Source organism: Camelus bactrianus, chromosome 2 (genome assembly GCF_048773025.1).
Source record: "Camelus bactrianus isolate YW-2024 breed Bactrian camel chromosome 2, ASM4877302v1, whole genome shotgun sequence".
NCBI lineage: Eukaryota > Metazoa > Chordata > Mammalia > Artiodactyla > Camelidae > Camelus > Camelus bactrianus.
In genome coordinates, this window is record NC_133540.1 from 22783747 (window position 1) to 22811705 (window position 27959).

A 27959-nucleotide genomic window follows, 5' to 3' on the forward strand; every position below is an offset into this window, starting at 1 on the left:
CCTACTGGGTAGTGCCCAAACAATGGAACTCTGCATAGATAATGGAGAGCCTGCCTATGCACAATTAATAAGTACCAACTTAAATAACAGACACAGCTTCTGCCAATATGTAAAAGCTTTTCTTCTCTGGACCCTTCACTTCACAAAAATTCGGACATTTAAATGTAGTGGTAAACTGCATTTACAATCAAAATCAATTTTCAAGCATAAGTTTATAAAAATAGTTTATTTTAAAGACTCTCAATAGCATTTCAACATCTTACTGTCAGATTTACCAAGAAGACAACCTGTACGTTCAGCATATTTTAATACACATGATGAAAGCTGCCCCAGATCTACTATTAAGTCTACAGTATATACTGTGGGCAAGGTTCAAAGTTTTAATTAAGTATCACATAATTGGATTCCCCCCCTCTGCAAGTCTAAAGTTAATCTTTCATAAATTTCACAAAGGTTACAATATGCATCAACTTACAGCTGAAGGAATCATTCAGTAATTTACAACATTTTAAAAATCTAGCTCCATAATCTTTCTTTAAAAAAAAAAATCCTTCCCGTATAATAGAGAAAGTCCACATTTCTCAGGAAGTGCACACACCCGCCTAATAGTAAGGCCCGAAAGGCGGAGAGCTGCCGTCTCCGGAGGAGGGGGGCGGCGGCGGCGGGGGCGGGGGCAGGGCGTAGGGCAAGGGCAGTAAGGGGTGAGGGGCCAGGGGGGGCGCAGCCCAAGCCACGTGCGCGGATGCGGGCGGCGGGGGCGGAGGGGGAGGCGGGAGTGAGAAGGGACGCATGTCAAAGACGGGAGGCGGGAAGGGGTACTGCGGCATCACGGGGCCGTCCTGCCTGGGAGGCGGAAATCCTGAAGTCTCTTGAGGTACCGCGGGCTCTGCGCTGTAGAACTGCGGGGGCGGGGGCCCGCCAGGGCAGGGCCGCGGGTACCGCCCCCGGGAAAATCCTCCTGGGAACTCTCTGTTGCGATAGCCTTTTGAATGCTCTGAAGCAGAGCTGTGAACATTCCAGTTTTGATGTACTTCTGCCAGATCCTCACCTTTAGGGGAAAAAAGCAGGAAAGCAAAGTTAAAATTAATTTTAATCAAAAAATACTGTTTAAAATTTGAATCGTGGCTTTTCTCTAACTTCTAGTATATCTAATGGTAATTACAAATTCGTAAGACTTAAAATGATCAATTTTAAATGAATCCAAAAGGCCAGGGGATCAGGAAAGGGAGAATCTAGTAAGACAAAACTCTGAGTCAACAACCACTTGACTCCAGCCAAACAAACACCACAGACAAAGCTGAACACCACCCCTACTCTGCCTCTCCAAGGCTGAGTGGGGAGCCTGGCTTTCACGCTGGACAGGCTGTCAGGAGACGCTCCAGCCCTCCCTCCAGGGTGGTGTCAGAACAGGCTGAGCAGGGAGCCAGGGACTGGTCTTCCTCAGGGACAATGGCGATCAAACGGGGACCTGGACTCGCCTCCAGCAGCAGTAGCACAGCCTCAGTCCGCCTCCTGCATGTGGGTGGGACCAGAGAAGACCTGGGAGTAGGGACATTGATCACTGCCCAGCATCACTGACCCCACTGCGGCCAGGAGCCGTAAGGAGGCACTCTTACCCCCGCCAGACCCAAGGGGAGGGTGCCCTGCCCAGCAGTAACAAGACATCATTACTGACACCTGGCCTCAGGTGTCAACAGAAGCTGAGAAGAAAAGCTGAACTCCTATCCCCACCTGGCAGTAATAGTAATAATGCAGTACCTTCCTCCTTCCTGTCCCTGCTAGGACAGTTTTAAAAACAAATAAAAACAAAACTGCTAAAACAGAAGACTGAAACAAGATCTAGAGTCTCATAACATAATAACTAATATGTTCAGGTTTCAATTAAAAACCAGTCGTCCCACCAAGAATCAAGAAGATTTCAAACTCAATGAATAAGGAAAACTGAGACCAACGCCAATAAGACAAAGATGTTAGGATTATCAGAGAAATATTTTTAAATAATCATCATAAAAATTAGAAACACACAAACAAATTTTAAAAAGTCTCATCAAAAAAAGAAACAAAAAGAAATTGCAGAACTAAAACTTCAATAATCTAAAAACTGAGTGGAGGGCTCAACGGCAGAACGAAGGGGCAGAGGAAAGACTCAGGGAACTTAAGATGGAACAAGAGGAAGGATCCGGTCTGAACAGCAGAAAGGAAATAAACTAGGGAAACAATGCACAGAGCCTCAGGGGCCTGCGGGACTGGAACAAAATATCCAACTTTACATCTTCAGAATCCTAGAAGGAACAGAGAAAAAGAGTGAGGCCGAAGATGTACTTGAAGAAATAATGACTGAACACTTCTCAAATCTGGCATAAGATTCAAATGCCCAAAACTATACACCAAGATAGACCCTATCTTGGTTAAAAAGTTTAAAAAAATGTAGAACTGAAATCGTACAGATTGTGTTCTCAACCCACAACAAAATCAAAACAGCAATAAGAGACAGAGAACAGAAAAATCTCCAAACACTTGGAAATTAAGTAATACTCTTTTAAATAACCCATTGGTCAAAGAGGAAATCCCAAGGGAAATAAAAACGAAGAAACATTAAGCTGAATCACAATATATAAAATATACCGGATTGGGGAAAACATTAATAATACTACTGCTCCTATTTGCTACTGACTATCCTGAAAATAACTGTCCGTACTGAAAATCTCAAGGAAAAAACTCCCAGAACTAGTGCGTCAAGCAAGGTCACGACATCCAAGCTAAATATGACCACTCCAAGACAATGTATTTCTGTATTCTAGAAATGAACACATGGACACTGGAATCAAAAACACCATTTACAGTGATTGCAAAAAAATGAAATACTCAGGTGTATATCTAACAAAAAAATGTATAGGAGGACCTGATTCTGAGAACTACATAATGCTGCTGAAGAAATTAAAGAAGATCTAAATTAGCTGAGATGTATACTATGTTTGTGGAATGGGAGACAATACAGTTAAAATGTTAGCTCTCTCCAAACCAATATATAGGTTCATCCTAATTCCTATCAAAATTCCGGCAAGACTTAGTCAATATAGAGAAGATTATTCTGAAACTCATATGGTAAGGCAAAGGAACTAAAATGGCTAAAATATTTTGCAAACTTTCAGATAAAAAGTAATAAAGAGAAAATCTTTGGGATGTAGGTGTCTAGGAAAGAAATTCCCAGACTCCATAAAAGAAAAATTGATAAAAACTTAATCAAGATAAAAAATTCTGTTCTGCAAAAGGCCCTTTTAGAGGATGAAAACACAAGCTACAGACTGGAATAAAGTTCATACAAACTCTCAAACTCAAGAGTAAAACAGAAACACCATTCGACTATGGGCAAAAGACATGAACAAATACATCACCGAAGAGACAGTCAGCAAATGAACACGTGGAAAGATGTTCAGTATCATTAACCATTAGAAAAATGCAAGTTAAAATCACAGTTACATGGCATTGCACGCCTATCAGAATGGCTGAAATAAAAAATAATGACAATACCAAGTGCTAGTGCGAATGCAGAGAAACTGGGTCACTCATACGCTGGTGACAAGAGTGCAAAGAGGTACAGCCACGTGAAAAATACTGTGGCAGTTTCTCAAGAAACTAAACGTAACGCTACAGCAGACCCTTTAACACGGGTCTAAACGGCACAGGTCCACTTATACGCAGATTTCTTTTCAATAAATACTACTACAGTGCTATGTGATCCAAGCCCAAGGTTGGCTGAATTCACGGAGGCATGACCACAGATACGGAGGGCCAACTCTAAGCTATACACGGATTTTCAACTGCATGGGGGTGTCCAGTGCCCCTAACCCCCATGTTGGTCAACTGACAACTGTATTATATAACCCAGCTGCACTCTTGGACATTTATCTCAAAGAAATGTGAAAATCTGTGTTCACACAGAAACCTATGCACAAATGTATAAAGCAGCTTTAGTCATGTAACCGGAAACAGTTAACAACCCTAATGTCCTTCGATGGAAGGATTAAACATTAAACCTGCTGTGGTACATCCACACCACAGAACCCCACCCTGGGATGAAAACAAACTTGACATGTACGGCAATCTGGATGACTAGAAAATTACACCCAGCGACAAAGCCCAGCGGCTAATTTACACAACCACTGCTGACATGACCAAATGTATTACAGAAATGGAGAGCAGATCGGTGGTTGTCAGGCGCTGAGGGAGAGGCAGGAGGGAAGTGGATGTGACTATAAACAGGCAACACGCGGACCGCCTCTCCTGTGACTGCGTTGGTGTCAATATAAAATAAAACACCTTGATTCTGCTTTAAGCACCGTATCATTTAACTCTAAAAACAGAAGCAAATAGGTTTCTTAAGGAAAAAGTGCTGACGAGCACAAATGATTCTACCAAGGCTGAGTTAACCCTTTTACCCCTTAGGAGCCATTTTTACATCCTTAAGCTTGAAAAACCACTGAACACTCCTAGTGAGTCTCCCACCACATCCCACACTGTGTGACGCCTCCAACGCTAGCCAGATGCCAGAATGTAAAGAGAAAACCCAGATGTTTCCCTCAGTTTTATGACTTAGGAACTTATATATATGTAAATAAAGATTTAAAAATTACTATCTACTGCATTTACTTACCTGGCTCATTAAATTCAGATTTGAATTTTTTCCGGCCCTGAATCTGAGATTTTTTCCTCTGTTTGGCTTCTTTTTCCTTTTCGTCATCACTGAAATCTAAGGCCTTGCAGAAAAAAACAGATTTATGTCACATGCATCCATAAATTTAATGGCACATACGTGGAGGTGAGGAGAAGGCTATTATTCAATGGTGACCTTGAAAAAAAGTTACCCTTTTCAGTAATTAATATTTTCCAGTAATATTCTACTTAATTAGATATGATAGAAAAATAAGGTATTTTTTGATACATGTCTAATTATTGGACTCTAACACAAGCCAGTAATCAAGATGAGTACTGAAGACATTTTTGTTTTATTTTGTTTTGAATCCCTAGAAAGTTTCAGATTTTAAAATGCCGATCTTTCAACCTTCAAATATGGGTAATTCCCTAGCTAGAAATCTGACTTCTAGCTTAGAGTCAAGAGTCATCATAGTTCCAGGGGCCAAAGATTGCTAAATGAAGGAGTTGCTAGGAATAAACAAACACACTAATATAAAAATGGAAGAGAATGTTATACCTTTCCTTCATTCAAAATTTACACATACCCCATTATATGCCAGGCACTGTTCTAAACACTTTATAAGTGTTATAATGTTAGGTATAGTAAAGGCCATAAATAAATAATAAGGCAAAGTAAAGGTGGAGAGAATCACCAGGATGCTATTCGGACAGGACTGTAGGAAGACTGATAAGTGGATACACGCATGACCCAGCTTCCAAGAGGAAGTCATTTTAAATTACGAGAGGGAAAATTCAGACGTTACTAAGAACTGAGACCCACTGTTGTAGCATACCACAAGACAAGACCTATGGGCTATATATGACTTCTATGATTTACTGGAATTCAGGTGTTCTATTATCCCATTAACATCAGAAAACAAATACTATGTTTCATTAAAAGCATGAAAAAACACATTTATTCAACTCAAATTATGTATTCCTGTTAGAAACACAGGTGGAGATGAATAAGATATAGTCCCTATTAAGTAATTTTTTGCCCCTTTATGCAGGTTCAATATTTCCTATTTTTACGGCATGATTTTAAGTTTAAACCCCACAGATCTGAAATTCTAATCTACGGTTAAGACCAGGTAGTAATTCCGTAGTACATAATCTGATCATAATAAAATAAACTTTAGAATCTCAGAGCTTTTCATATTATGGAAATAGAGACACCCAGTCAACTACCTGGAAAAAAACCACCCCATGAAGTACCCTGGGATTTAACTGGATAACTCACCTAAGCAAACTAATTTTACAAACAATTAACATTACCATAGTTAGCAGTTTCAATGCTTAGGTCTGAAACAACAGGGATATATTATATTAAAGTATTTGTGTTTCACAAGAAATATGTTTCAAGACCTTTGTGAAACGCCAATACATTAAAACCATATGCTTTTAGTTATAAGATGCCCTGAACACAACTGAGAATAATTAGTGACTCTTCGGGGTCTTAGTGGAAACCACACGTACACATGACACAAACCAGAAAACACCACCCAGGGCAATGTGGATACTAAACTGGGATCGCTCACAGGTTAAGTGAGCCTCTAAGTGGGCATCTCCTGACTCACGCCTCAGCAAAACTGGAAATTAACACAGACCATCAACTCTCAGCACTTCGTGAGAACATCTCAAATGATCAGTGACATCTACAAATACCAAGAATTTACAACATTGAGAAATTTCATCACAACTACTGAGCACATTTAAAAAGTCTCAATTATAATAATGTTTTTTCTTTTATATTATATAAATTCATACTGTTTTTAAGAATGTATGCACTTACGCTATAATTTTCATATTTTAACAATCATATATATCAAGCTAATTTGAGGCATAAAAATAATGTTGCTGACATGGATTTAAGAACGAAAAACAAGAGAATTCTTTCTAGGAAGGTAACTATATTGCAAAAAATGGCGAGGTAGGGAGACTGCGATGATTTTGTACCTCCAAAAGAAAGACAACTTATTAAAGGCACCATCAATAAATGTCTTCACTTCCCACATGGTGAATTTACTAAGGAAAAAATTTCTTTAAATAATGACAGTTCTGCTTTTACTAGGTATCAACAAAACTGATAAAAATAGGACATTTTAAGGAAAATGATAAAAGCTGGTAACTATTGTGACTGAAAATATTTTTTTTTTCCTAAAATGATGAAAAATGCTTACTGAGAGGTACAGAAGTCACGTGGGAGAGGGGAGAGGACACGGGCTCACAGAGGCAGTGAGACTGGTGAGCTGCACTGAGGACCTCCTTGCGGTCAGGAACGGTGAATCTGTGAGATCAAGTCCTGCCTTATCTTCTCAAATACTGTGTAAAAAGATTTCTACTTACATCTGGTGGTGGTTCTTGATCATTCTTCCATGACGCATCCGATCCCCTATCCCTAGGGGAGAAAAAAAAAGGTCAAAAGGGCAAAGCACTTCTAAGTTTCCATTAATGCTTGTAACTTAATAGTATGGAAAATGATAAAGTAGAGGACCTAAGCTCAAATCTTAACCGGACATATATATATACATGAAAATAAGAGCAAAGAATAAAGGATCATTTATGTGTACTTTGCCTTGTCTGAGAAGATGTGGGAAGAGCACACATACACATTAGGATTCTGCAGCAAGCCAAGGCGATGGGAAAGTGGAAAGGCAGGGGAAGGCGGTTCTGCAGCTTCTAAGAAGCTCCAGACGCTCTGATTTAACACTTTCATGATACCCAAGCTCAGCTCACAGAGTTCCGTCAATAAATGCTCACCCATACCTACACCTACTTTAGGTCAGATGATGTTCCAGGTGTCAAGTATACAAAAACAAATACAAGGCTTTCCCTTCTCTAAGATGTACAGGTTTCATGACAGAGATCACAGCATGAAACTCTTCTTTCTCAGTTCACCTGAGGAGTATCAGCAATCCTCCGGCAGTAACCAAGGCTTACTCCAAGAGTGACTGTCAAAGCAGGAAGGGTGAGATAAAGGCTATCTAGTGTGGGGAGGAAGAGGAGCTCGGAAGATTCCAAAGGACAGTATCGTCACACTCTGTGACCAACAGAAGCACATACATCTATTACAAGTATGATTATAACTTCTGGAAGCTCATTTTTAATCTTATCTTTTTAACCTTTTTGAATTCAGTTTGACAGTATCTTGTTATTCAATTACATTAAAATATTACAAAGAATTAGGAACAGATGCTGTCCTCACTGCTTGAAATCAGACCTCAAAAATAAATGAGATTCTTAGGGGGGTTCATTTAATCATTAATCCATTCATCTATAATCCATTAAAACGGATTTACAGATGTCAGAAAGCTGGCAAAACACGAAAATCATTAAGTTTGCTCTAAAATTTTAATTCGGAACTTGGACACTCTACAAGAGGTTATTATCAGTGACTTTTCTGCCACTTAATAAAAAGCATTTAATTATCGCCCAGCACCCAGACATTTAACACAGCTCCAGTACTCCCTTTTGTACAGGTGTTTTCTCACAGCCTGCAGTGCCCTTCGCCTTTTAAAGACATAAATGGGAAAAGTTCCCCAACTAGCGCATTACCACAGAAAAGCAAATCTACTAAAGATGAAGTGACATTTCAAGCAGCATCTTTAACAAGAGGGTAAGTTCATGGGAAGCTACGACTAAAACAGCCTTACTGGAGGCAGGTAAGCTGGAGAGAAGCTAAACTTCTCACCTCAAAGGCAGAGGAATCCCCACGACCAGCAATGACAGTGCCTGCTAGAGCAGAGGGAGTCTTGGCCGGTGGGGCTTCTGCAGGGGGGGCCCCAACTGCTCAATTCTTTAGTTTCTTGTTATTTCTTTCTAGGACAAAATTCTTGTTCTAACAAATTAAGAACAAAGACTGCTTCTGTTGTTTAAAATCTATCTAAAAACATCTTCAAAAAACCTTTCAATCTATCTGCTTTAAGCAAAAATGTTTTATCTGTTGAAAGCTAAGTATATGGCATATCCAGACCAACATCTGAACTTTAAAAACAGAATGAAATGCTAATGCTATTTAAGGCATGATTTTATAACATAGTAAAATCTTCATGAACTTTATGGTCTACTGAATTCACCTTTCTTGTCAAAGGTTGTTTAGAAAAATTAACCCTATGTGGTCTGAAGAACACCTTAAGCCAAATGTTCCTTCAGAAAAGATGAAGTATGTGGATTCTTAAACATGAACTTAATCAATTATCAGGAACAAAATGTTCATCTCATTTCAGAGATTATTTGTACACCTAAAACTCAGGCTGGATTTAATATGTAAGTGGTAGACCTTTCCACTCCCCTACCCTCCGCACCCCCCCCCAGTCTGGGACTGGTACGTAGGACTAGCAGCACAGCGACTACTCACTGCCTGGAGCTCCCCTCCAGCTCCTGCAAGAACCACGCCCCTCGTGCTTCACCTGTATTTCAAGTTTCCAAAGGACAGAGAGCTAGACCTCAAACGGACCTGGGTGTCAAACTGAGTACAAAGCCTTTTGGGATTTAAGATCTTTCTTCCTTCCCCCAACCTTTAGAGGCCTTTCCCTCCACCCTAATTGGACAGTATTCGTATTGGCTCATGCTCATTACATCTTTCCACAGCACTCAACTTATGCTTATAGAAACAGCTATTCTACTTGAATCCGTAGGCCACTGGTCTGTATAAAAATTAACTGATATAAACAGCTCTACAGCTAACACCTCGCTACACAACTGACACCTAGAAAATATACAATTAACCAGTGGGAGCATAAGTATGCAGAAATGTTACCAGCCACGTGCCACGGGCATTATTCAGCACATTTACAGACAGAATGGAGCGCACTGGTTTGTTGGTTAAGTCAACTTTGTTAATGACGGCTTGATACACAACTTTCCAGGAACACATTTTAGTTCTCTCTTCTGTAAGTTTATAATTTATAAGCAACTTGAAATTTATTCATCATCTTTTTTCTTCTTGAGAATTATAAAGTTTTATTAAATAGTTAATCTTATGAATATAATCTTGAATATAATTTTTATTTAAACTGGAAAAGCTTTTTTTAAAAACTTAATAATAATTATAATACTAATACTGAGTAGCATGGATATATGAAAGAAAGTATATAATGGAAAAAAACAATAAATTAGAATTCAAAAAACTTTTATGGCCCAAATGTGCTCTTATTAGTAGACTGTGTCATTCTGGGCAAAAGATATAAATGATCTCTACCATTTATAAAGCTGGTTAAAAATTACAGCTTTCAGAGATGTTATCAGGAAAATAAACGAACTCTTTGGGAAGACAGGTGCCATCTAACTATAAAAAACTACATCACTGAGAATTGTTTCTAAAATACAAGCACTAGATAAGCAAAGAACTTACATGCCAGTAACGTATACTTACTGCTTAAGTTTTTCTGTGAATATATACTGGGTGAAGTCTTTCATGGATGGAGCAAAATACATAGTGTCCTTTATTTTAATACCTTTACTCTCAATGTGCTCTGAAGAATTAAACCGTAATACATAAAATGGATGTGCAACAGGTCCAAATATCTCAAATATCTACAAAATAGAAAAAATACAAAGATCTCCTTTTGCATGTAAAATAATGACTTCAAAAGTTAGCAACATTTTTTTAAAACCTGGTGTTTTAATAAGGCAATTTTGTCATTATCAGACCTTCTCAAAGGTCTGGTTTATTTATATTTAAGTCATTTCTGCACACTCATAAAGCCTTCATAGTGTGATAATTAAAGCATTAGCTTATTCCAGATTTCCTTTCTATGGATCTAAAATAATTATAATATATAAAATAAAGTAACTAGAACAAGTTTGTTTCTCACTAAATTTAAATCATTTTGGTGGTACCAACTAGATGCAAACAATGAATTTTTGTTTTTATTATTATTCATTTAAGTTGTAAGGTATAAACAAAAGAATTACAGTTAACTTTTGAGAAATAAATTGTTGTCATTTTAAATCTTATGAAAAACTTTTACCTTCTGCTTTGATACGTATTCGATCACCTCTGCTGTTTCCAGAGGGGTTAACATTTTTATAAAACTAAACCACAACGTTCTCTAATTCAAAAAGTAGTAGAGTAGATTTTAACCTGAAGTCGTTTATTTCTCAAAAATCAAAGATGCCATGTAGCCTTTACCTTTTAAGTAAAGCAACTACTTTTAGGAGAGACATATTATTTTATTTCTGAAAATGTTTATAAATGATGAGAGGAAGCCTCTTGACTTCAAATTCTTCTCAATATAAATGCCTGAGTTTTTAAAAACAATGTTTCTGATAATAAATGTGTGTGTATTATAGAGACTAGATCATGACCAGCATCAGCAAAGGTTTCTCCAGCCTTTTTCCTGTTAATGATGTTTTCCCCTTTGACACCACAGCACAGATTTGTGTACCGCTCCCTTTTAAAACCTAAAGATGCTATAAGTTTTTCCATGTTGTATATATTCTTCATAAGCATAATTTCTGTGGCTATTTAACACTCTTTTATAGATCTAGCACAATTTATTTAACTTGTCTTACACTGTAGGACATTTGGGCAGCTTCTAATTTGTTCAATAAAAGAACTGGTGCCACAACGAACACCTTTGTATGTAACTCTCTGTACTCCAGATTTCCTGAGAACTGATTTGTAAGGGGCGGAATTACTGGAGCCACAAGTATGATTATCATTAAAACTCTTGATGTAAATTGCTAAATAACTCTCCAAATAACCTGGACCCATTTAAACCAATCACAATCAAAGTGCCTGTTTCACTACGCCCTACGTTGCTGATTTTTGATACTAAAGGTTCTCATTTATTACAAAGTAAAACAAGAACAAGAAAAACAAAGCCTGCTCAAATGCTCAAAACTACATGCAAAGCAGATGACCAAGAAGTTCATGTTTATATGGATATAATAATAGGTGACATAGGTTGGTCACTTTTTAAAAATTCTCTAATATTGAAGAATTCAACATTAAAAGTGGAATTTCATTCACTATTTATCAGCAGAACAAATCGTTATTAGGATTAAAGTGCAAAAGGGAGAAATTCACATCTGAGGTTGCCCTCCTTAATCAGCGGGAGAGGGGAAGGAAGTTGGAGGGAAAAAATCAGACAGACCACCTAGGTCATGAATGCCATTCCGTTCCTTTTTAGCACTGTGATTTTTGAGTACATGGGATAATTCTACTTCCTTACAAAGTTTCAGTGAATTTAAAGAGATACACGAAATATTTATCACTGTGGCTGATTACTGTTACTACTGAAGAGGAGAGGAAAAAGGGAGGCTGTACAAAGCTTTAACACTGAAAGCAAAACTAATCTGGTGCCCAGATAAAATATGCGAAACATCTAAGAGAGATTCCATTTCATTTCCTGATCACTGGTTTGTTTAACTAACGCTCTCAACCCTTCACACCCCACCATTATCTTGGAGAATTATTTGAAGGTGCTTAGATTTATAATCAGACATTCTTGAAAGACTTCTTGAATTTACAAAACTTTCTAAGTAAAATTTAGAGACAGATCTAATTTTTCCCTCTAGACTTATGCCACATTGCTGAAGTTAGAGCTGTAAAATGTTACATTTGGATCTGACTCCTTCTAAACTCAAATGACAGAAGGGCTGAGTATTAATATTATTAGTCACAATTATAGGACTGAAAATCCAGATGTCCTGGGGGGGGGGTCCTAAGAAATGTAAGTTTTGAGGGGTTTTTTTTTTTTTGAGGTTTTTAAAATTAGTGAGGTGTTCTGAAATTAAAATTAAAATTGCCTAAGCCAGCTATTAGAGAGAGACAAAGGAACTGTCATGAAAATCGTAAATAAAACGAGTCATGGGAACAATCAGTTTCAAGTCATGGTTAAGCCCCCCGAAAGTCTCTAAGCCCCTCCTTACAAAGGCACCGGCAGTGAACTGTTTGTTCTTATTCCAGAGCCTCTTCCTCTGAACCAGCATACTGAGACCCCTATGTGAACCAAAGTCTAGGGAGACAATACAGCACCATCCTTCCGGCATTAAAAAGTCGTTCGTCTCTTCACAAACTTTCTCAAGAATTGCCAAAAAACACTCACACTAGACTCCAATGAATTCTGCTGCTGCTGACTGCTCTGCAATCCTGAGACTCATTTCTCTTTGGTAAATTAGCCTGTCAACCTGGAACGTAGGTAGTGCAGGGTGGCAGGACCCCTGATAAAAACCTGATCCCTTTCCGATCTGTGTCAGGATGGAATGGCAGGAAAAGGCAGAGAAAAGGGAACATTATGGGAGTCGATGCAATAATAAAGTTTAATGTATAAGCTTTTTTTTGTTTAAACACAGATTAATTGTATCTCTTAGAACAAAAGAAGCAGCCAACTGTTGCTTATCTGGGAAAAACGAAATCCCAGAAAGTTGCTTCTCCAAAGACAGCAGCTGGTTTCTGACTTGTTTTCAACTCAGTACCTGTTTACTTAGCAGGTGTAATGTAGAAAGGACTGCAGTGCACACAGTGGGGAATCCTGAGGTGAAGAAAACTCCATCCCCGCTGCCAAAAAAAGAACACTTGGCTGGTATTCAGTCTTGATCTTGGAAAGTTTTATGTCCTTGGCTGACGACTCAGAATTGTGTACTTGGGGGTAAGAGGTGGGGTCTTCCTTCCCTACTAAGGGTGGACAAGCGGCACGCAGGGCTGTTCCACTAGGAGGGCGCTGGAAGGGACCAACCCTACGATGGGGACTAAAGGACACAGCTCCCCGGAATGTGCTCACGGTGACACTTACTGCTGTCACTGAAATTGCTCTCTACTTGAAAAAGACCCCACTCTCAGCCTCCGCCTGAGGAAGCCACAAGTCTAAAAAGTTTTGAGAGCCTCTACTCGAAGGGACTCACAAACCAAAGAAGTTTATGAACTATTACATGGTGGAAAGTCTCCCGCACTCAACTGAGTACCCGGAGGGAAGGGAACTGTGCCTTTTTCAGCACATAGACCCACTACCTGGCAAAGTACCTGACAAACATCAGGAAAAAATTCTACACATGTGTATTTAGTAACTCAAGCAGCAAAGAATAACAAGCAGTATTAAACCAATTTGCAGACAGACATGAAGTATTGAAGAAAATGAGGAATGTATTAAAATATGAGAGCTCTAGACCTCTCATGTACTAAAATTAATAAACTTTTTAAGACAGTGAGTCAGAAAAACCAATCCACAAAGAAACAGAATAATTCGTAGAATTTGAATTTTTTTTTTTTTTTACAAACCTTTCCTGCTGCCTGTCGATCACTTTTAAAAATTACCGTCTCCTCGTTAACTGGAGGAATGTTAGTCACAGATTCAATTATTACTGAAAAATGAAACAAAACAAATTATTTAAAGATTTAATCAGAAGATAATATAGAATTTAAATGAGAATATAGGCTTTAATCCCAATATAATTTAAAATGAAATTTAAGGAGGGAAATATATCTCAGTAACTTACTTGTGGATAAACAAAGCCCATTTATGACCAGGTAGCACAGGGAAATAAATTCTACATATTTTTATTTAACACAAGAGTTATCATTCTAAGAAAAAACATTAAAGTATAAAGTGTCACAGAAAACTGAAATAACCACCAAGGGGACGGGGGGGGTGCGAAGGGACAGACTGGGATTTCAAAATTTGTGGATACTGACCGGCATATGCAGAATAGATAAACAAGATTATACTGTATAGCACAGGGAAATATATACAAGATCTTGTGGTAGCTCACAGCAAAAAAAATGTGACAATGAATATATGTATGTTCATGTATAACTGAAAAATTGTGCTCTACACTGGAATTTGACACAACATTGTAACATGACTATAACTCAATAAAAAAAAAGTCAAAAAAAAAAAAAAAGAACCAATTAAGGAATCAGCGAGGTCAAGCTGTGTACATTTTCTCAAGCAATGTTTAGCCAAAAATGAATAATCACATTTAGTCACTTAACTCCTGCTTTAGAATAAATTAGTCTTCTTTCTCACTCTAGAAATTCTCTCCTACAAAGCACTAATTACTTACTGATACATGAAAAAGTTAGAGACTTCACAAAAGCACTTTCTTCTGAACAGATGAAGTAAGAATGAGAGAGATTCCAGTAATTTTTATCATTTCTCTTCTCAAAAGGCAAAAGCATTCTCCCACTGGTCTAGCATAACCTCCAATTCCTGTAAGTGCCACAAATGTCAAACAACCAGTCTATTACAGCAAAGACACACACACACACACACACACACACACACAGGTTCTTTGGAAATTAAAGCCACAAACAAGAATACACTGTCACATTACACAGATAATGCTATGGCCACTTGGAAAATGAAACATATTAGTTCAGATTATTACAATTCATTCAAAGATTTTCAACCGTATCCCAAGTAATTTCAAGAGTTAGCACTTCTCAGTTCTGAACATACATGTAAGTAACAGATCATAGGTCACCCATTTCTGTGTTAGATCTGCTTCTGGAAGAAAGATAATGTCAGGGGCTGACAGTGACAGTGAGCACTAACAGAATTCATTCTCCATCTTCTCTCCTCCCTAACCCGCTTCTCAGAGTCAAGTTACACGAGAATTAAAAATCACCTAATCCAAACCCTCAGTTTATAGAAAGATAAGAAACTAGGATTCAAGAGAGTAACATGACCACATGGCCAAATCCAGACAGCTATCACCACCACCTCATGTACTACTATATTTTCCTTTTTTGTAATTTGGTCCAAATAATGTTATACACTTTTAAGCTTTCAAAACAGTGTGCAACAAGCACGCACAGCAGGAGCATGTGCTCATGTTGATGCATTAAGCTTTGTTCCCACCAGGCTGAGAATTCCGTTATTCTGTTAGGATGTGTTATTAGTCAAAACAGCTTCTTTGAAAAGCATTACTCCATGTGTATCATACAATTCAGTTTTCTCCCTTGAGAATAAACATTATGACCTAAATTTTTTCTACACACATCAAGTCCAATAAATGCTTGACTCACACTATGAAATCACAGAACTGCCTGACTTACTTATGCATATTATTAAATACTGTAAGGTAATTCAAAAACTAGTAAATGTAATGACTTGAGTATCATAGAAAGATTTTTAATCGCTATGTTAAAATAATTTTTATAAAATTGTTTCACTTTAACTGGAATTTTCATTAATAAACTGCAAAATTATGTAAGAATTCTTTTTTTAAAATACTGATATGGATACTGAGAAAAAGGCCAAAAGACAAAATTCCATTTCTACCACTGACTCATTATACAACTGATCACAAGAGCAAATGGCCTGAATTCTTCTATGTTCTTTAAGTCATAAACTAAGGAAACTGGTGGACAATTTAGGTCTTTTTGCCAGCTCAAAATCCTATGACTTTGTCAACTATGAGTCCTATTTTTTGGTGTATCTTACTGGAGAGTTAAAAATGGTAGCGACATTAATTTCAAGGCTTCTCATATACCTACCTCACATCTTGGGACTAAAAGAAATCTGTAATTTCTAGTTCTCAGGCAGTCCAGTGGGTTCATATTTCACACCATTAATATCGGTGTTAAACCACAGAACTTTCTAATTTACATATTTATAAGATAAAATCAAAGACAGCCGGCAGATTAACACCCCCTTCCCCAGGACCCTTTTGCTACAAAAACAAGATACCACACCCGAATCCCTGAGCCTGCGACTGTCACCTTCCATGAAAGAGACTCTGCAGATGTGACTAAGGCTAAGGACCTTGACAGGGGGAGATTACCCCAGATTATGAGGGTAAATCCAATCCAAGGAGTCCTTAAAGGCAGAGAATCCTTCCAGGCTGTGGTCAGAGAGACGTGCCAATGGAAGAAGGTGCGAGAGAAGCTACATCATGGGCCCCAAGAGTGAAGGAAGGGGCCGCGAGCATGTGGCAGCCTCCAGAAACTGGAAAAGGTCAGGAGACGGATGCTCCTCTGGTACCTCCAGAAAGGACCCAGCCCCAGCGGCTCCCTTGTGTCAGCCAGTGGGACCCACATCACGTTTCTGCCCACAGAACTGTAAGGGAATAAATCTGTGCTGTTTTAAGCCACTAAATTTGTAGTCATTTAATAGCAATAGAAAACAAATATACCAAATCAAAGAAATTCTGTCAGCAAGAGCACACTTCAAATTTTTATAAAAGACAATGTATTTATGTATTACTTGTATAAATAAAAATTGAATTTATCTGTTCAAACTTAATGACTATAAAATGAAGTATTATTACACATTTCAGAGAAAATTCTAGTCATAAAGCCTTTGATTTATTAGCACATGCTTGGATATAAACGACAATTTTTATTAAGAAAAATATTTACACACCTAATTGTTCGATAATACTTGACACCATCCCAAGAGGCTTTATTTCAATATCTTCGGGCAGAAGAATAGTGAGTTCTTCAACAGAAGGTAGCTCCTATAATATAAAAAAGCATTAATCTTCCTCCAGCTTCAACAACATTTTTAAAAAAAGGAGTCTGCATTTAGAGTGCTATACTCATTTCTGAAGATACATTAAGTATTTATATCATCTCTGTGATGTTTCCTTTTTAGTGTCTGAGCATTTCTCCCACCTTCAACATCTCCCCACCTAAGTGACTGAAAAGATCCAGTGTCTACACCGTAATCTGTAAGAACACAGACCTGAATACCATTTGAGATTTTTCCAATTATACTTAAATACAAGACACCTCCCCTCCCAAAAAAGGTACTGTTAAGGAATCCAAAGTCAAGAAAAGAGACAATTCACAGAATAACTCCCAGAGACATTCCATCTGAAGAGAAATAATTCTACTGGCCACTCCAACGTCTCCACAGACGGAGAGCCCTCGTAGCTGTTTTAATGTGGTTAATTGATTTGACAGTGATTAACCAGCTGAACAGAGAAGCAGCTAACTTTTCTGGGGCTGTGTGAAAAAAGACATGAATTTCTGGCCTCGTGAAGAAAAAAATGCAGAATTCCTGGAAACAGAAGGCAAGTTCCAGTCAGGAAAAGCTGTGAAGGTGTTGCCTGATTATCCCGCCTCTCCAGGTTAAAAACCAAATTTCTTTACAGCTAAAGACTTCTCTTTTCTGACCCAGCTGCTAACTGTATCTCAGTTGCTATAGAAACTAAATATTTCAGTAGAGATGAAGTCGGAGAGAAATCTAAGAATAAAACAGACCCTAGGCTTTAAATTAAATAAACAGAGCTTTCTAATCCTCATCTTGGCCAAATGATCACAATGGATTCTTGGAAGGAAGTTCTTCCTTTAAGAAGGGCTTGAAAGTGCAAAGATCCTGTTAATGACAAGTTAAGGTTAGTTTGGTAGAAGAAAGACAACTTTTGGAGAAATGTTGGACGACAGGAAAACCTAAATTATACAGTACATTGAAGATAAGCATTTTCCTCTATGGGAACTCAAACCAAGGGGTTTTTATTTATATATTTAATTGAAGCATAGTTGATGTACAATGTTGCATTAGTTTCTGTACAGCAAAATGATTCAGTTTTTTATATATAAAAATATATATATATACACACACATGCATATATATATGTATTCTTTGTCATGTATTTTTTTCATTATCACTTAACCAGAGTTAAAGCATAGCTTTCTTCTGGGGACGCTACTTTCAGATGAAGGGCTAGTAATGAAGAGCCACACTAAGGGTCTCAATCAACGCAATGCAGAAGACTTACCTCTGGGTGGTTAGTCTGGCCTGTGTTGAAGGAAATGATTATATTTTATATGTCAGACTTTCTCTGGGTACTTTTAGGGACAAGACCACCACTTGTCATTTTATCATATTAAATATGGAAAGCCTTTTCTTGGCAAGACCATGGTTTGAAAGAATAGAATAAACTGGTACATGTGACATGGAACAGCTTTGTTTAAGAAGGTCTTCCCCGGGGAAGGCCCTTGCCCTGTTAAATATAAGCCTGGAGAACGATAACGCCAGGGGCTGCAGACAGGAGGAGGCTTTCGTGACACGTTAGAGGGCAACTGTGGTATCACTATGGCTCTGGGAGCGGCACCTCTTAGAAGCAGCCAACTGCATCTTCCAATGCAGCAGTTCAGTGATGAAACCTACCCCACCGCCTCACCAAACCACAGCAAGGACTAGAGCAGACTTTCCTTACTTTTGGACTGTAATAAAGCCCACTGATTACATCAAGTCGGGAGTATGTAGGTAGAAGAAAGGAAGAAAAGCGGAACTGCTGTTAGACCTTTCAGGAAACCCTCTGAACTGGGTAGGAGGGCAGACACATGTCGTTAACACTCAGGACACAAAATCAGTGTTATTCTCAAACAAATAAATGCTATTAGACCACAAAGCGGAAGGCTCCTTGTTTTGTATTTTCTATTAGGAGCAATAAAGGCCCATGCAATGTAATTATGTTTCGGTACAAATCTAAACTCTGACACTGTTTTGATCTTTTTTAATTTTAAGTATGAAAATTATTCATGTTCCTGGGGTTTCTTTTTTTTTTGTTTTTTTTAAAGGAAACACTCAAGTAGTACAGAAGGGTATGGAGCAAAAAGCAGAAATCCCCCTAGCTTATTTCTCTCAACCTTCCAATTCCTCTCCATAGACAGCTGGTAAGTCCTTCAAATACACTTACTAGGCAGATGCAAACTTTACATTACTATCTTTGAAAGGTTCTGCTCAAATAAAATATCCACATTATAATGTAAGTAAGCCTTTTTATCATATCTTGCACATCTTTCTACACTAAAACATAAATATCTAATTTTATTTAAACACTCTTATGATGTTGCACTGTATAGATGTACGAAACTCAGTACACCAGTCACTTGACATTTATCTGCAGCTTTAATAAAATGATTACACGATACAATGAACATTCTATTACATATATCTTTGTGTAACTCCTATGATAAATGCTTCTAAGCAGAATTTCTAAATTCAAAGCTATGAACATTTTTAATTTTGACAAGACACTAAATTTCTTTTTGAAAAGGTCACGTCAATTCACACTTTCATGAACGAGAGGTTTTCCTACATCCTTGCATTCACTGAGAAGCAAACTAGATCTCTGCCAGTCTGATGGGTCTAAAATGGTATCTTGCTTGAATTTCAATTTCATCATTTAATCAGGAAGACATGTTTCCTGGCTATCTGAATGTGTTTATGAATTGTTTGTATATTTTATACCTTTTTTGGGGGGAAAGGTTTATCTTCATTAATTTGAACGTCTGCCCTGTATCAAATATGCAGCAAATATCCACTCCCTTACCTCCCACCATGTTTTTTAGCATTGAAGTTGTTTAACGAACTCTGGCATCTGACAACACCAAATACACCAATCTTTTCCTTTTTTCAATTTTGAGACTTGTGTCACATTTATAAAGACCTTCCCTATGCCAAGATCACTTTTAAAATTCAACATTTTCATTGCTTTTCTGGTTTCATTTCTTAAATTTGCATATTTGATCCACTTGTCATTTTATTTTTATAATAAAAACAAGACAGATTGATTTTATCTTTATCTAAATTACTAGCCAGTTACATCCTCATGTTGTAGAATAATAATCTATCTTTACCCTACTGATTTGAAAAATAAATTTGAACATAAATTAGATGTACTTATATATCGGGTTTTTAACTAAAATTTCTATTTGGTTCTACTGATCTCTTTCAGTATCAGTGCTCAACTCTGCCTTTCATGTTTTAATTCTGGGGAATAAGGTCTAGTTCCCCTAACCACTCCATCAGTATTTTCCACTTAGAATCTTCCCAGCTACTCTGACACGATTTTCTTACTAAACTTTAAAACCATTCCATCATTACTGTCCTCAATGTTGATTAAATCACACGTAATTAGTTACAGTTGACCTCTTATGAATCCTACATAGTCCTTAGGCTTATCTGAAGCCATTTTGTATCTTATCTGCTATTATGAATTCCTACTTATTTAGTATCTTTTACTGCTACTATAAACAGGTTCTTTATAGGATATTGTTTGAACACAAGAAAGCATCATGCTTAAACTTATGTCTAGTGATTTTCCTGTATATTCACTATATTTAACCCTATTTTCAAAAAAAATAAGTCCTTCCCCTTTTCATTATTAGTACATCACATTTTTCACTTTTCAAATGACTCTGGTTGGTACGACCAGAATATCAAGCATCAAGCAATTGTGATGTTCGTGAGCATGTCTGACACTTTATTAGGTATGTTTCAAATGTCACACATAATCACGCATTTTTTTTTTGAAGTATAGCTAATTTACAATGTTGTGTTAGTTTCTGGTGTACAGCAAAGTGATTCAGTTATACTTACATACTTTTTCATATATATGGCTCATTACAAGATACTGAATATAGTTCCCTGTGCCGTACAGTGGGTCTTTGTTGCTTATCAATTTTATATATAGTAATGTGTATCTCTTAATCACACACTCCTAAATTATCCCTCCTCCTGCTTCCCCTTTGGCAATCATTAGTTTGTTCTCTATGTCTGTGAGTCGGTTTCTGTTCTGTAAATAAGTTCACTTGTATCAGTTTTTTTTTAGATTCCATGTATAAGTGATATCATATATATGTCTTTCTCTGACTTACTTCACTTAGTATGATAATCTGTAGGTCCATCCATGTTGCTGCAAATGGCATTATTTTATTCCCTTCTATGGCTGAGTAGTATTCCATTGCACAAATATATCACATCTTCTTTATCCATTCATCTGTCAATGAGCATTTAGGTTGTTTCCATGTCTTGCCTACTGTAAACAGTGCTGGTATGAACACTGGGGTGCAAGTACCTTTTCGAATTAGTTTTCTCCAGATATATGCCCAGAAGTAGGATTGCAGGATCATACGGTAAGTGTAATTTTAGTTTTTTAAGAAACTTCCATACTGTTTTCCATAGTGGCTGCACCAATTTACATTCCCACCAACAGGGCAGGAGGTTCCCTTTTCTCCACATCCTTCCAGCATCTACTATTTGTGGACTTCTTAATGATGACTATTCTGACTGGTGTGAAGTGATACCTCATTGTAGTTTTGATTTGCAGTTCTTTAATAATTAGCAATGTTGAGGATCTTTTCATGTGCTTATTGGCCATCTGTGTGTCTTCTATGGAGAAATGTCTAGGTCTTCTGGTCATTTCTTGATTGGGTTGTTTGTTTTTCATTACTGAGTTGTATGAGCTGTTTGTGTATTTTGGAAATGATCCCTTGTCAGTCACATCACTTGTAAATATATTCTCTCGTTTCATAGGCTGTCTTTTTGTTTTGTTGATGGTTTACCTTTTGCTGTGCAAAAAGCTTAGAAGTCTCATTAGGTCTCATTTGCTTATTTTTGCTTTTATTATTGCTTTGGGAGCATACCTGAGTAAATCATTTTGATTAAATCCAATCAAAAAATTTAATGAGGTTAAGAAAAGTAGCTACCTATTCCTATTTGTATGTGTCTTTTATTAATAACAGAAATGACTGTTAAACTTTACCAAATGCCTTTTCTCTCTCATCATTTTTTGAGATCACAGTAACATAATTTATTGTAAGTTGAGCAGGTCCAACTACAGGGCCTGATGGAGGCCTGATACCCTGCTCTAAGGACGTCGGTGAGACCTCCAGCAGGAGGAAGACAAGGAAACATAAAACCAGTATCTGTAGTGAGGCAGGGACTCACCTGTGATTAAAACACAGTCCAGCAGGCTCCCTTACTTCTTGTTACTAGCCTGTTTCCAACCTATTACTAACAGAATGAAAAGTTCTGCCTACAAATGGGGAAGATCTCTAATCTTATGTAGAATCAAACTTAGAACACAGACACCATACAGAGCTCTAATTCCAGTTCAGTGACCCCCATAATCTGTTAACACGGGAATATATCCACAGCCTTCTGCAATTCCTAAAAAGGGTCAATGAGGGCATTAACATAGCTTCTTGATGGTAACAGACTCTATCTAAAAAAGTGATGTGCATGAAGTCTCCATCCCAAATACTCTGCAGAACACAAAAGGGGTATAAAGAACTAAATAATGTACACAAATCTTTTAAGAGATGAGTGAAATCAGCCTAGTACAATTTCATGTTGAGATCAGTAAGTGAAACCAGCCGTGTATAATTCCAGGGTAAGAGTCTGTTTTGGATTGTGCCTTTGAAAATCCAGTTAAGTCAAGCAGTATATTCACTTTGGAAATGGTAGACATTTGGGGACTGAATCGAGGGAGAAAAGATACATTTGTTCCTTTTAAACGACCACACTAGGAGACAAGAAGGAAAAGGGGGGCTAAAATCTCCTGAACCCCTACAACAATTCACCCATGGATGTGCGTCCCATGAAGATTTCTGGGTACTCTGAAGAGGCAGAACTTTAGAAAGTTCAAAGAGAAAGTTCCCTGGACTGCATGTCAGACCAGGCAATATAAGATCTTGCCCCGATATCAAGATATCCAAGTTACCTGATCTCCCCCACCGTTCATCTAAAGAACTATCCCTCCACCAGGCCCAGTCACTCCCTAACAATTATCCTGTGGTTCTGCTTTCTTGTAAATACATTACTGTCCAACATACTGATTCTTTACTTGCCCAAAGTCTATTTCCCTAACTAGATAATAAATCTGACAGTAACTAGGACCTGGTCTGCCTTGCTCGTGTATAGACCAGAACAACCAGAGCAATGACTAGCATATAGTAGGTGCTCAGTATACACTTATGAAATGAACTGACTTTTCTCATCAGTCCACACTAAACAAAAATCTCAGAAGAGGTCAGTCTTTCTCAGTCAGAGCAAAAAATCAGATAATGAAAATTTAATTCTTCAAATTCAAAAGAGAATCCTCAAGGAATGAATAAGACCTCAACCCAATCTTCTCAAAAAGAAAGTAAAAAAGGGAGGCCTCCAATTAAGCTTCAACGCCCGGGATGGATGCAGATGTCTCAGATTTGCCGCAGCAAACACTGCTGCGATGATTAGATTAACACTGCCCCCCCCACACACACACAGCAGCTGTCCCTGCTAAGATAATGAATAAATCTGCTCAGAATCATAATCCCCTTCGAGGAACAAAAATCAATCACTTTGCTTTTCCATAAGTGAGAAAGGACATGTGTGACAGAAACGAGGAGAAACATACAGACACACTCCAGTAACGACAAGAAAGAAAGCAGAACACATATTAAAGGACGCTACCGCCTTGACAGTGCACACAGGATAAAAAGAATCAGAAGTAAGAGGCATACTGATAAACCAAAAAAAATGAAGGTAGAGGTGATGAGGGAAATCTGGGCCAGTCTTCATCATATAAACAAAACCAAGTGTAAGGAAAACAAAAGACAAGGCTACTTACAGTAGCTGAGGAAGATTAAAGTGCAGGCCTGACTTACCCTAAAACCCTCAAGGCAAGATGAATGAGAGGGTAAGAAAGACTCCCTCTATTCTGCTTATCCAATAAAGACAAGAATACATTTGGTCATTTAAATTTAATTAAGTAAAATTAAATTAAATTTTAAATGCAGTCTTCAGTACCACTGGCCACATTTCAAGTACTCAATACAGTATGAAGACAGCATCAATACAGGACATTTCCATCACTGCAGAAGATCACCTGCACAGCACTGTTTCACGTTCTCATACAGCCAAAGAGCCCTCTATTACAAAATATATATCTATACACAGGAGTAAGAGGATCAATCTGCTTTTGGCCATTAATGCAAGGATAATTTTTAAGACCACATTATAACAGCATGCACCATGTTACTGTTAATCAGGAAGTTCAACTGACCACATTCCCACATTGCTAAGCAGGACTCCCAATAACTAAATAAAGAGCTGACTGGAATCTCCCTGGTGCTAGTTCTGAATACGTGCCTCCCTACTCACTACCTCAGGCAAGTCTCTTTCTTTCTGGGTCTCAGTTTTCTCATCTGTAAGTAGTGAGAAACTAAGCAAAAAAAGTTCTGAGTAATTCATACATGTGATTAATGATACAATTTTAGAAAGACATTTAACAGCATGTAACCAAAATGACAGCACATTAATACAGAAATTACATATGAGACATGAACAAGCTACTCTGATTCTGGAGAAGAGATTCTTACAGCTATGGTGATAAACAAATGCAAGGTCTCAACCACACTTCTGAAATAGCTGAGGAAGACCAACGACTGTCTGTTCTAAGAACAGTATTACATTCTGATTCTCCGACATGTGTGTGGCCAATACAGCCGCTCAGTGAAACAAAATATCCCAATGAGTAGCACATAACATTAAAAATCCACCCTCTTAAAAATTAAATGGTAGACACTTTAGTCAAAAATGGGTGTCTAAGAATTCCAGCCCCAAAACGGAAGAAGCTAGTGGGTCAAAAGCGGCCCTCTGAGAAGAGGTTCATACGCTACAGTGGCCTTGACTTTCCTACGTCTATGAAGGCCCGTCACTGGGGAAGGAAAAAAAAATCAGTAACTGATGATCTTCTGAGGCAAAATTATCTAAAGAACCTCGATCTAGGTTTTCACTCACAAATACAGGAAAAGGGCATCAGAAGGCGGGAAAGGACTCAAACATTCCAAAAGGCAACAGATCTTTTTGGTGCTAGTTTGGGGAGGATTTCATAAAGTGAGGAAAGTGGAATGGAACTACTGGACCACTTTCTCATATTACCCAGGAAGGGAGGACATGCATGTGGCAGCCAGTTACCTGATGCTACTGGGTGAGCCTTCACTTTTCAGATATGGTTGGAAAGTAGGATCCAATCCCTGCAGGACTGAGTGCCATGACTGGGAACTTTTTTTTTCCTACAGCTGGTAAAACATATTGGAAAAAAGAATGGATTAGGTCCGTACACTGTGTGTCAACTCTGACTGCACAGAACACTTAGTCGATTTCATCAGCTCCTCCAAGGGAAGAGCTTTTACAACATTCCGTGGAACTCAGCCATTTCTTTGGCTGTCACCAGCAAGCATCAACTGCTCTTATTACTAATAACCCTATCACACATGGCACTGAATTTAGATTCACACTAGCCCATTAAATATTTTCACCTAAAAACTAAAGTCAAAACTTCTTTGAAGTCTGTTTAAAATAAAATACATGTTCTCATTCCATTTTTCTCTAAAATTACTGTCACAAAAACAAAGTTCCTAAGAATATCTTCAAAAGTTGACTGGCATAAATATAAAAGTAAAATAAAATCATAAACCATCTCAATAAGAAAAAACTCTCAATGATGAATATAATCCTAAACATTATCTTTTATGTTAACTGAGGAGTCCGTATTTTACCAAATCAGGCTTTATTATATACCACGAAGATGAAAGCACTGCCAAATAACTGTAAAACTAATAAATGCCATCAATTAATAGTCCCAATTTTTCATAAGCATTGAAAGGTTAGTAAGTGCCCATTTTAGAACTGTTGGCAATAATTGTACGGATGATGAATGAATGAAGAAAGAAACATTCCCTGAGATCCTAGAGCGTAGCTGACACTGGGAACACAACTCTCCTGCAGCAGGCTTGGTCCTTTAATTGGGAAGAGTTCAGTCTTTCCACGCAGATCCTATCCACCCTTATTCTGAGGTCAGGCTGTGATGCGGTCGCTGACCACCGCAGTCCGAGTTACCTTCCCCTCCTTCCGCTCAGCCCTCAGGCTGCTTGCGCCCGGTACCGGTCCGTCATCACCTCCCTGGTGGTGCCCTGCTTTCAGCGAAGTGTGTATGCTCGCTCTCCAACTGGATCCTTCTCTACGGACCTTTGTCTTTATCCCCTAAAGCAATCACAGCTCACCAAAATCAACTGGGAACTAATAAATGGAACATTTCTATGTAATAACGATCACATACGTGTATATACACAGGACACATACGGACACTCTACTGAATAAAACAGTATTCAGGATTATTTGTGTGTGAAATAAACTTTATTGAAATAACTTTGTACAGTGAAGCCAAAATTGTTATTTTTAGAAAAATCTGAACAGTCTTAAAAAAGCACCAAGTATTAATGAAAAATTTTCTTTTAATTATATAAGCCATTTCTTAAATATCAGGCATTTTGAGAATAATGTTAATAAGTGTCATCAGTATTGTAAGATACAATGTATTAATTCCAAATATACTTGAGTCATAAAAAGCTGAAGTTGAATAAGGCTCACATTTAGGACAAAACTTATAAAACCAAGTTAGGCCCTAAAAACAACACATTCTATCAACAATTATTAAGAACAAGGTGCAAAACAATTCCAAGATGGTGGGAAACCAAAAGGCTGTGAAATAATCCACTGTAACTTCAGACCACTTGAGGTGACCCCAGTATTTCCACATCCTCACGTTAGGCTGTTTCATGATATGGGCCTGCACTGCCAGAATCAGAAAGAGAAAATGTGTACTCAACCTAACTACAACTACCAAAAGTGTCAACCTAATTATATTGCATTAGTTTTACAACATAACATACTCAGTCTCTAAATTATGATGGTCAATTTACCAAGAACTGCCTACAAGCATTAAGGTTTTTTCTTGGTCATACTATATTATGTGTAAAAATAATATAATTTCTCTGTTGCAGTATTATCCATGTTTTATTCCCATAAGCACTATAATCATAATTTTTAAATATGTACAAATTTCAGGCTTTCAGAAGAAAAAACAATAGGCAATAATTTATACAGTTCATTTCTGGTTAAGACTTCGAAATGTCACAATCCCGTAAATGTTTTTAGGATTCTACATTTTAATTACATCTGATTTATCTGAATGAGGAGTTGAGGGCATAAATTGCTGAGAAAACTTTTCAGAAAGCACCTAATTTTCCAATTCGCTGAAACCCTGAATAACCCCATGTGGTGTAACGTGGTTCCAAAGCTGTAACGTGCACGCTGCTTGTTTACTGTCTAGGTCACACATAAACCTTCTCAGTATTAAAGGGTCTATGTTCAGAAGAGTGATTCCACTTGGTTAACTTTAACGTCATGTATTACATCACTGTGACACTGAGAAAAGAGCCATTAGTACCACGCTCCTTCTCAACACCTCTATGGCTGACCAATGCCTCTGTTTTCCTCCTTCTCCCATCAAGTTATCACCACATCCTGTCATGCCAAGGGACTGAACAATCTCGAGAGTCCTTCACTGTAGCTCCCATCTGCCTACAGTTAAAGAGCTGTATGTTAGTAGTTAAATCTCTAGGATCTAACTTGCCAACAATGGAAAAGATAGAAAAAGCTGGACCCAGGGAGGTGATATTCTTGCCTGACAAACAGACTGAATGGAGGTAAAACTTAGGCTCAGCATGTCTGAATGACATAGGAAACAGCCTAGGA

General features: G+C 37.8%; 1 protein-coding gene across 1 annotated transcript in view; it reads right to left on the bottom strand.

Annotated features, from left to right (window-relative positions):
* Positions 1-207: 207 nt before the first annotated feature.
* NAF1 (nuclear assembly factor 1 ribonucleoprotein) overlaps positions 208-27959 on the bottom strand; it is a 33882-nt gene continuing 6130 nt past the window's right edge. Inside the window, exons 3-8 of the mRNA XM_074376825.1 lie at positions 17007-17100; positions 13919-14001; positions 10070-10230; positions 7042-7093; positions 4655-4757; positions 208-1048 (exon numbers count right to left, since the gene is read on the bottom strand). Of these exons, the coding sequence (XP_074232926.1) occupies positions 603-1048; positions 4655-4757; positions 7042-7093; positions 10070-10230; positions 13919-14001; positions 17007-17100 (939 nt within the window). The 3' untranslated portion in view covers positions 208-602. The remainder of the gene's footprint in view (positions 1049-4654; positions 4758-7041; positions 7094-10069; positions 10231-13918; positions 14002-17006; positions 17101-27959) is intronic.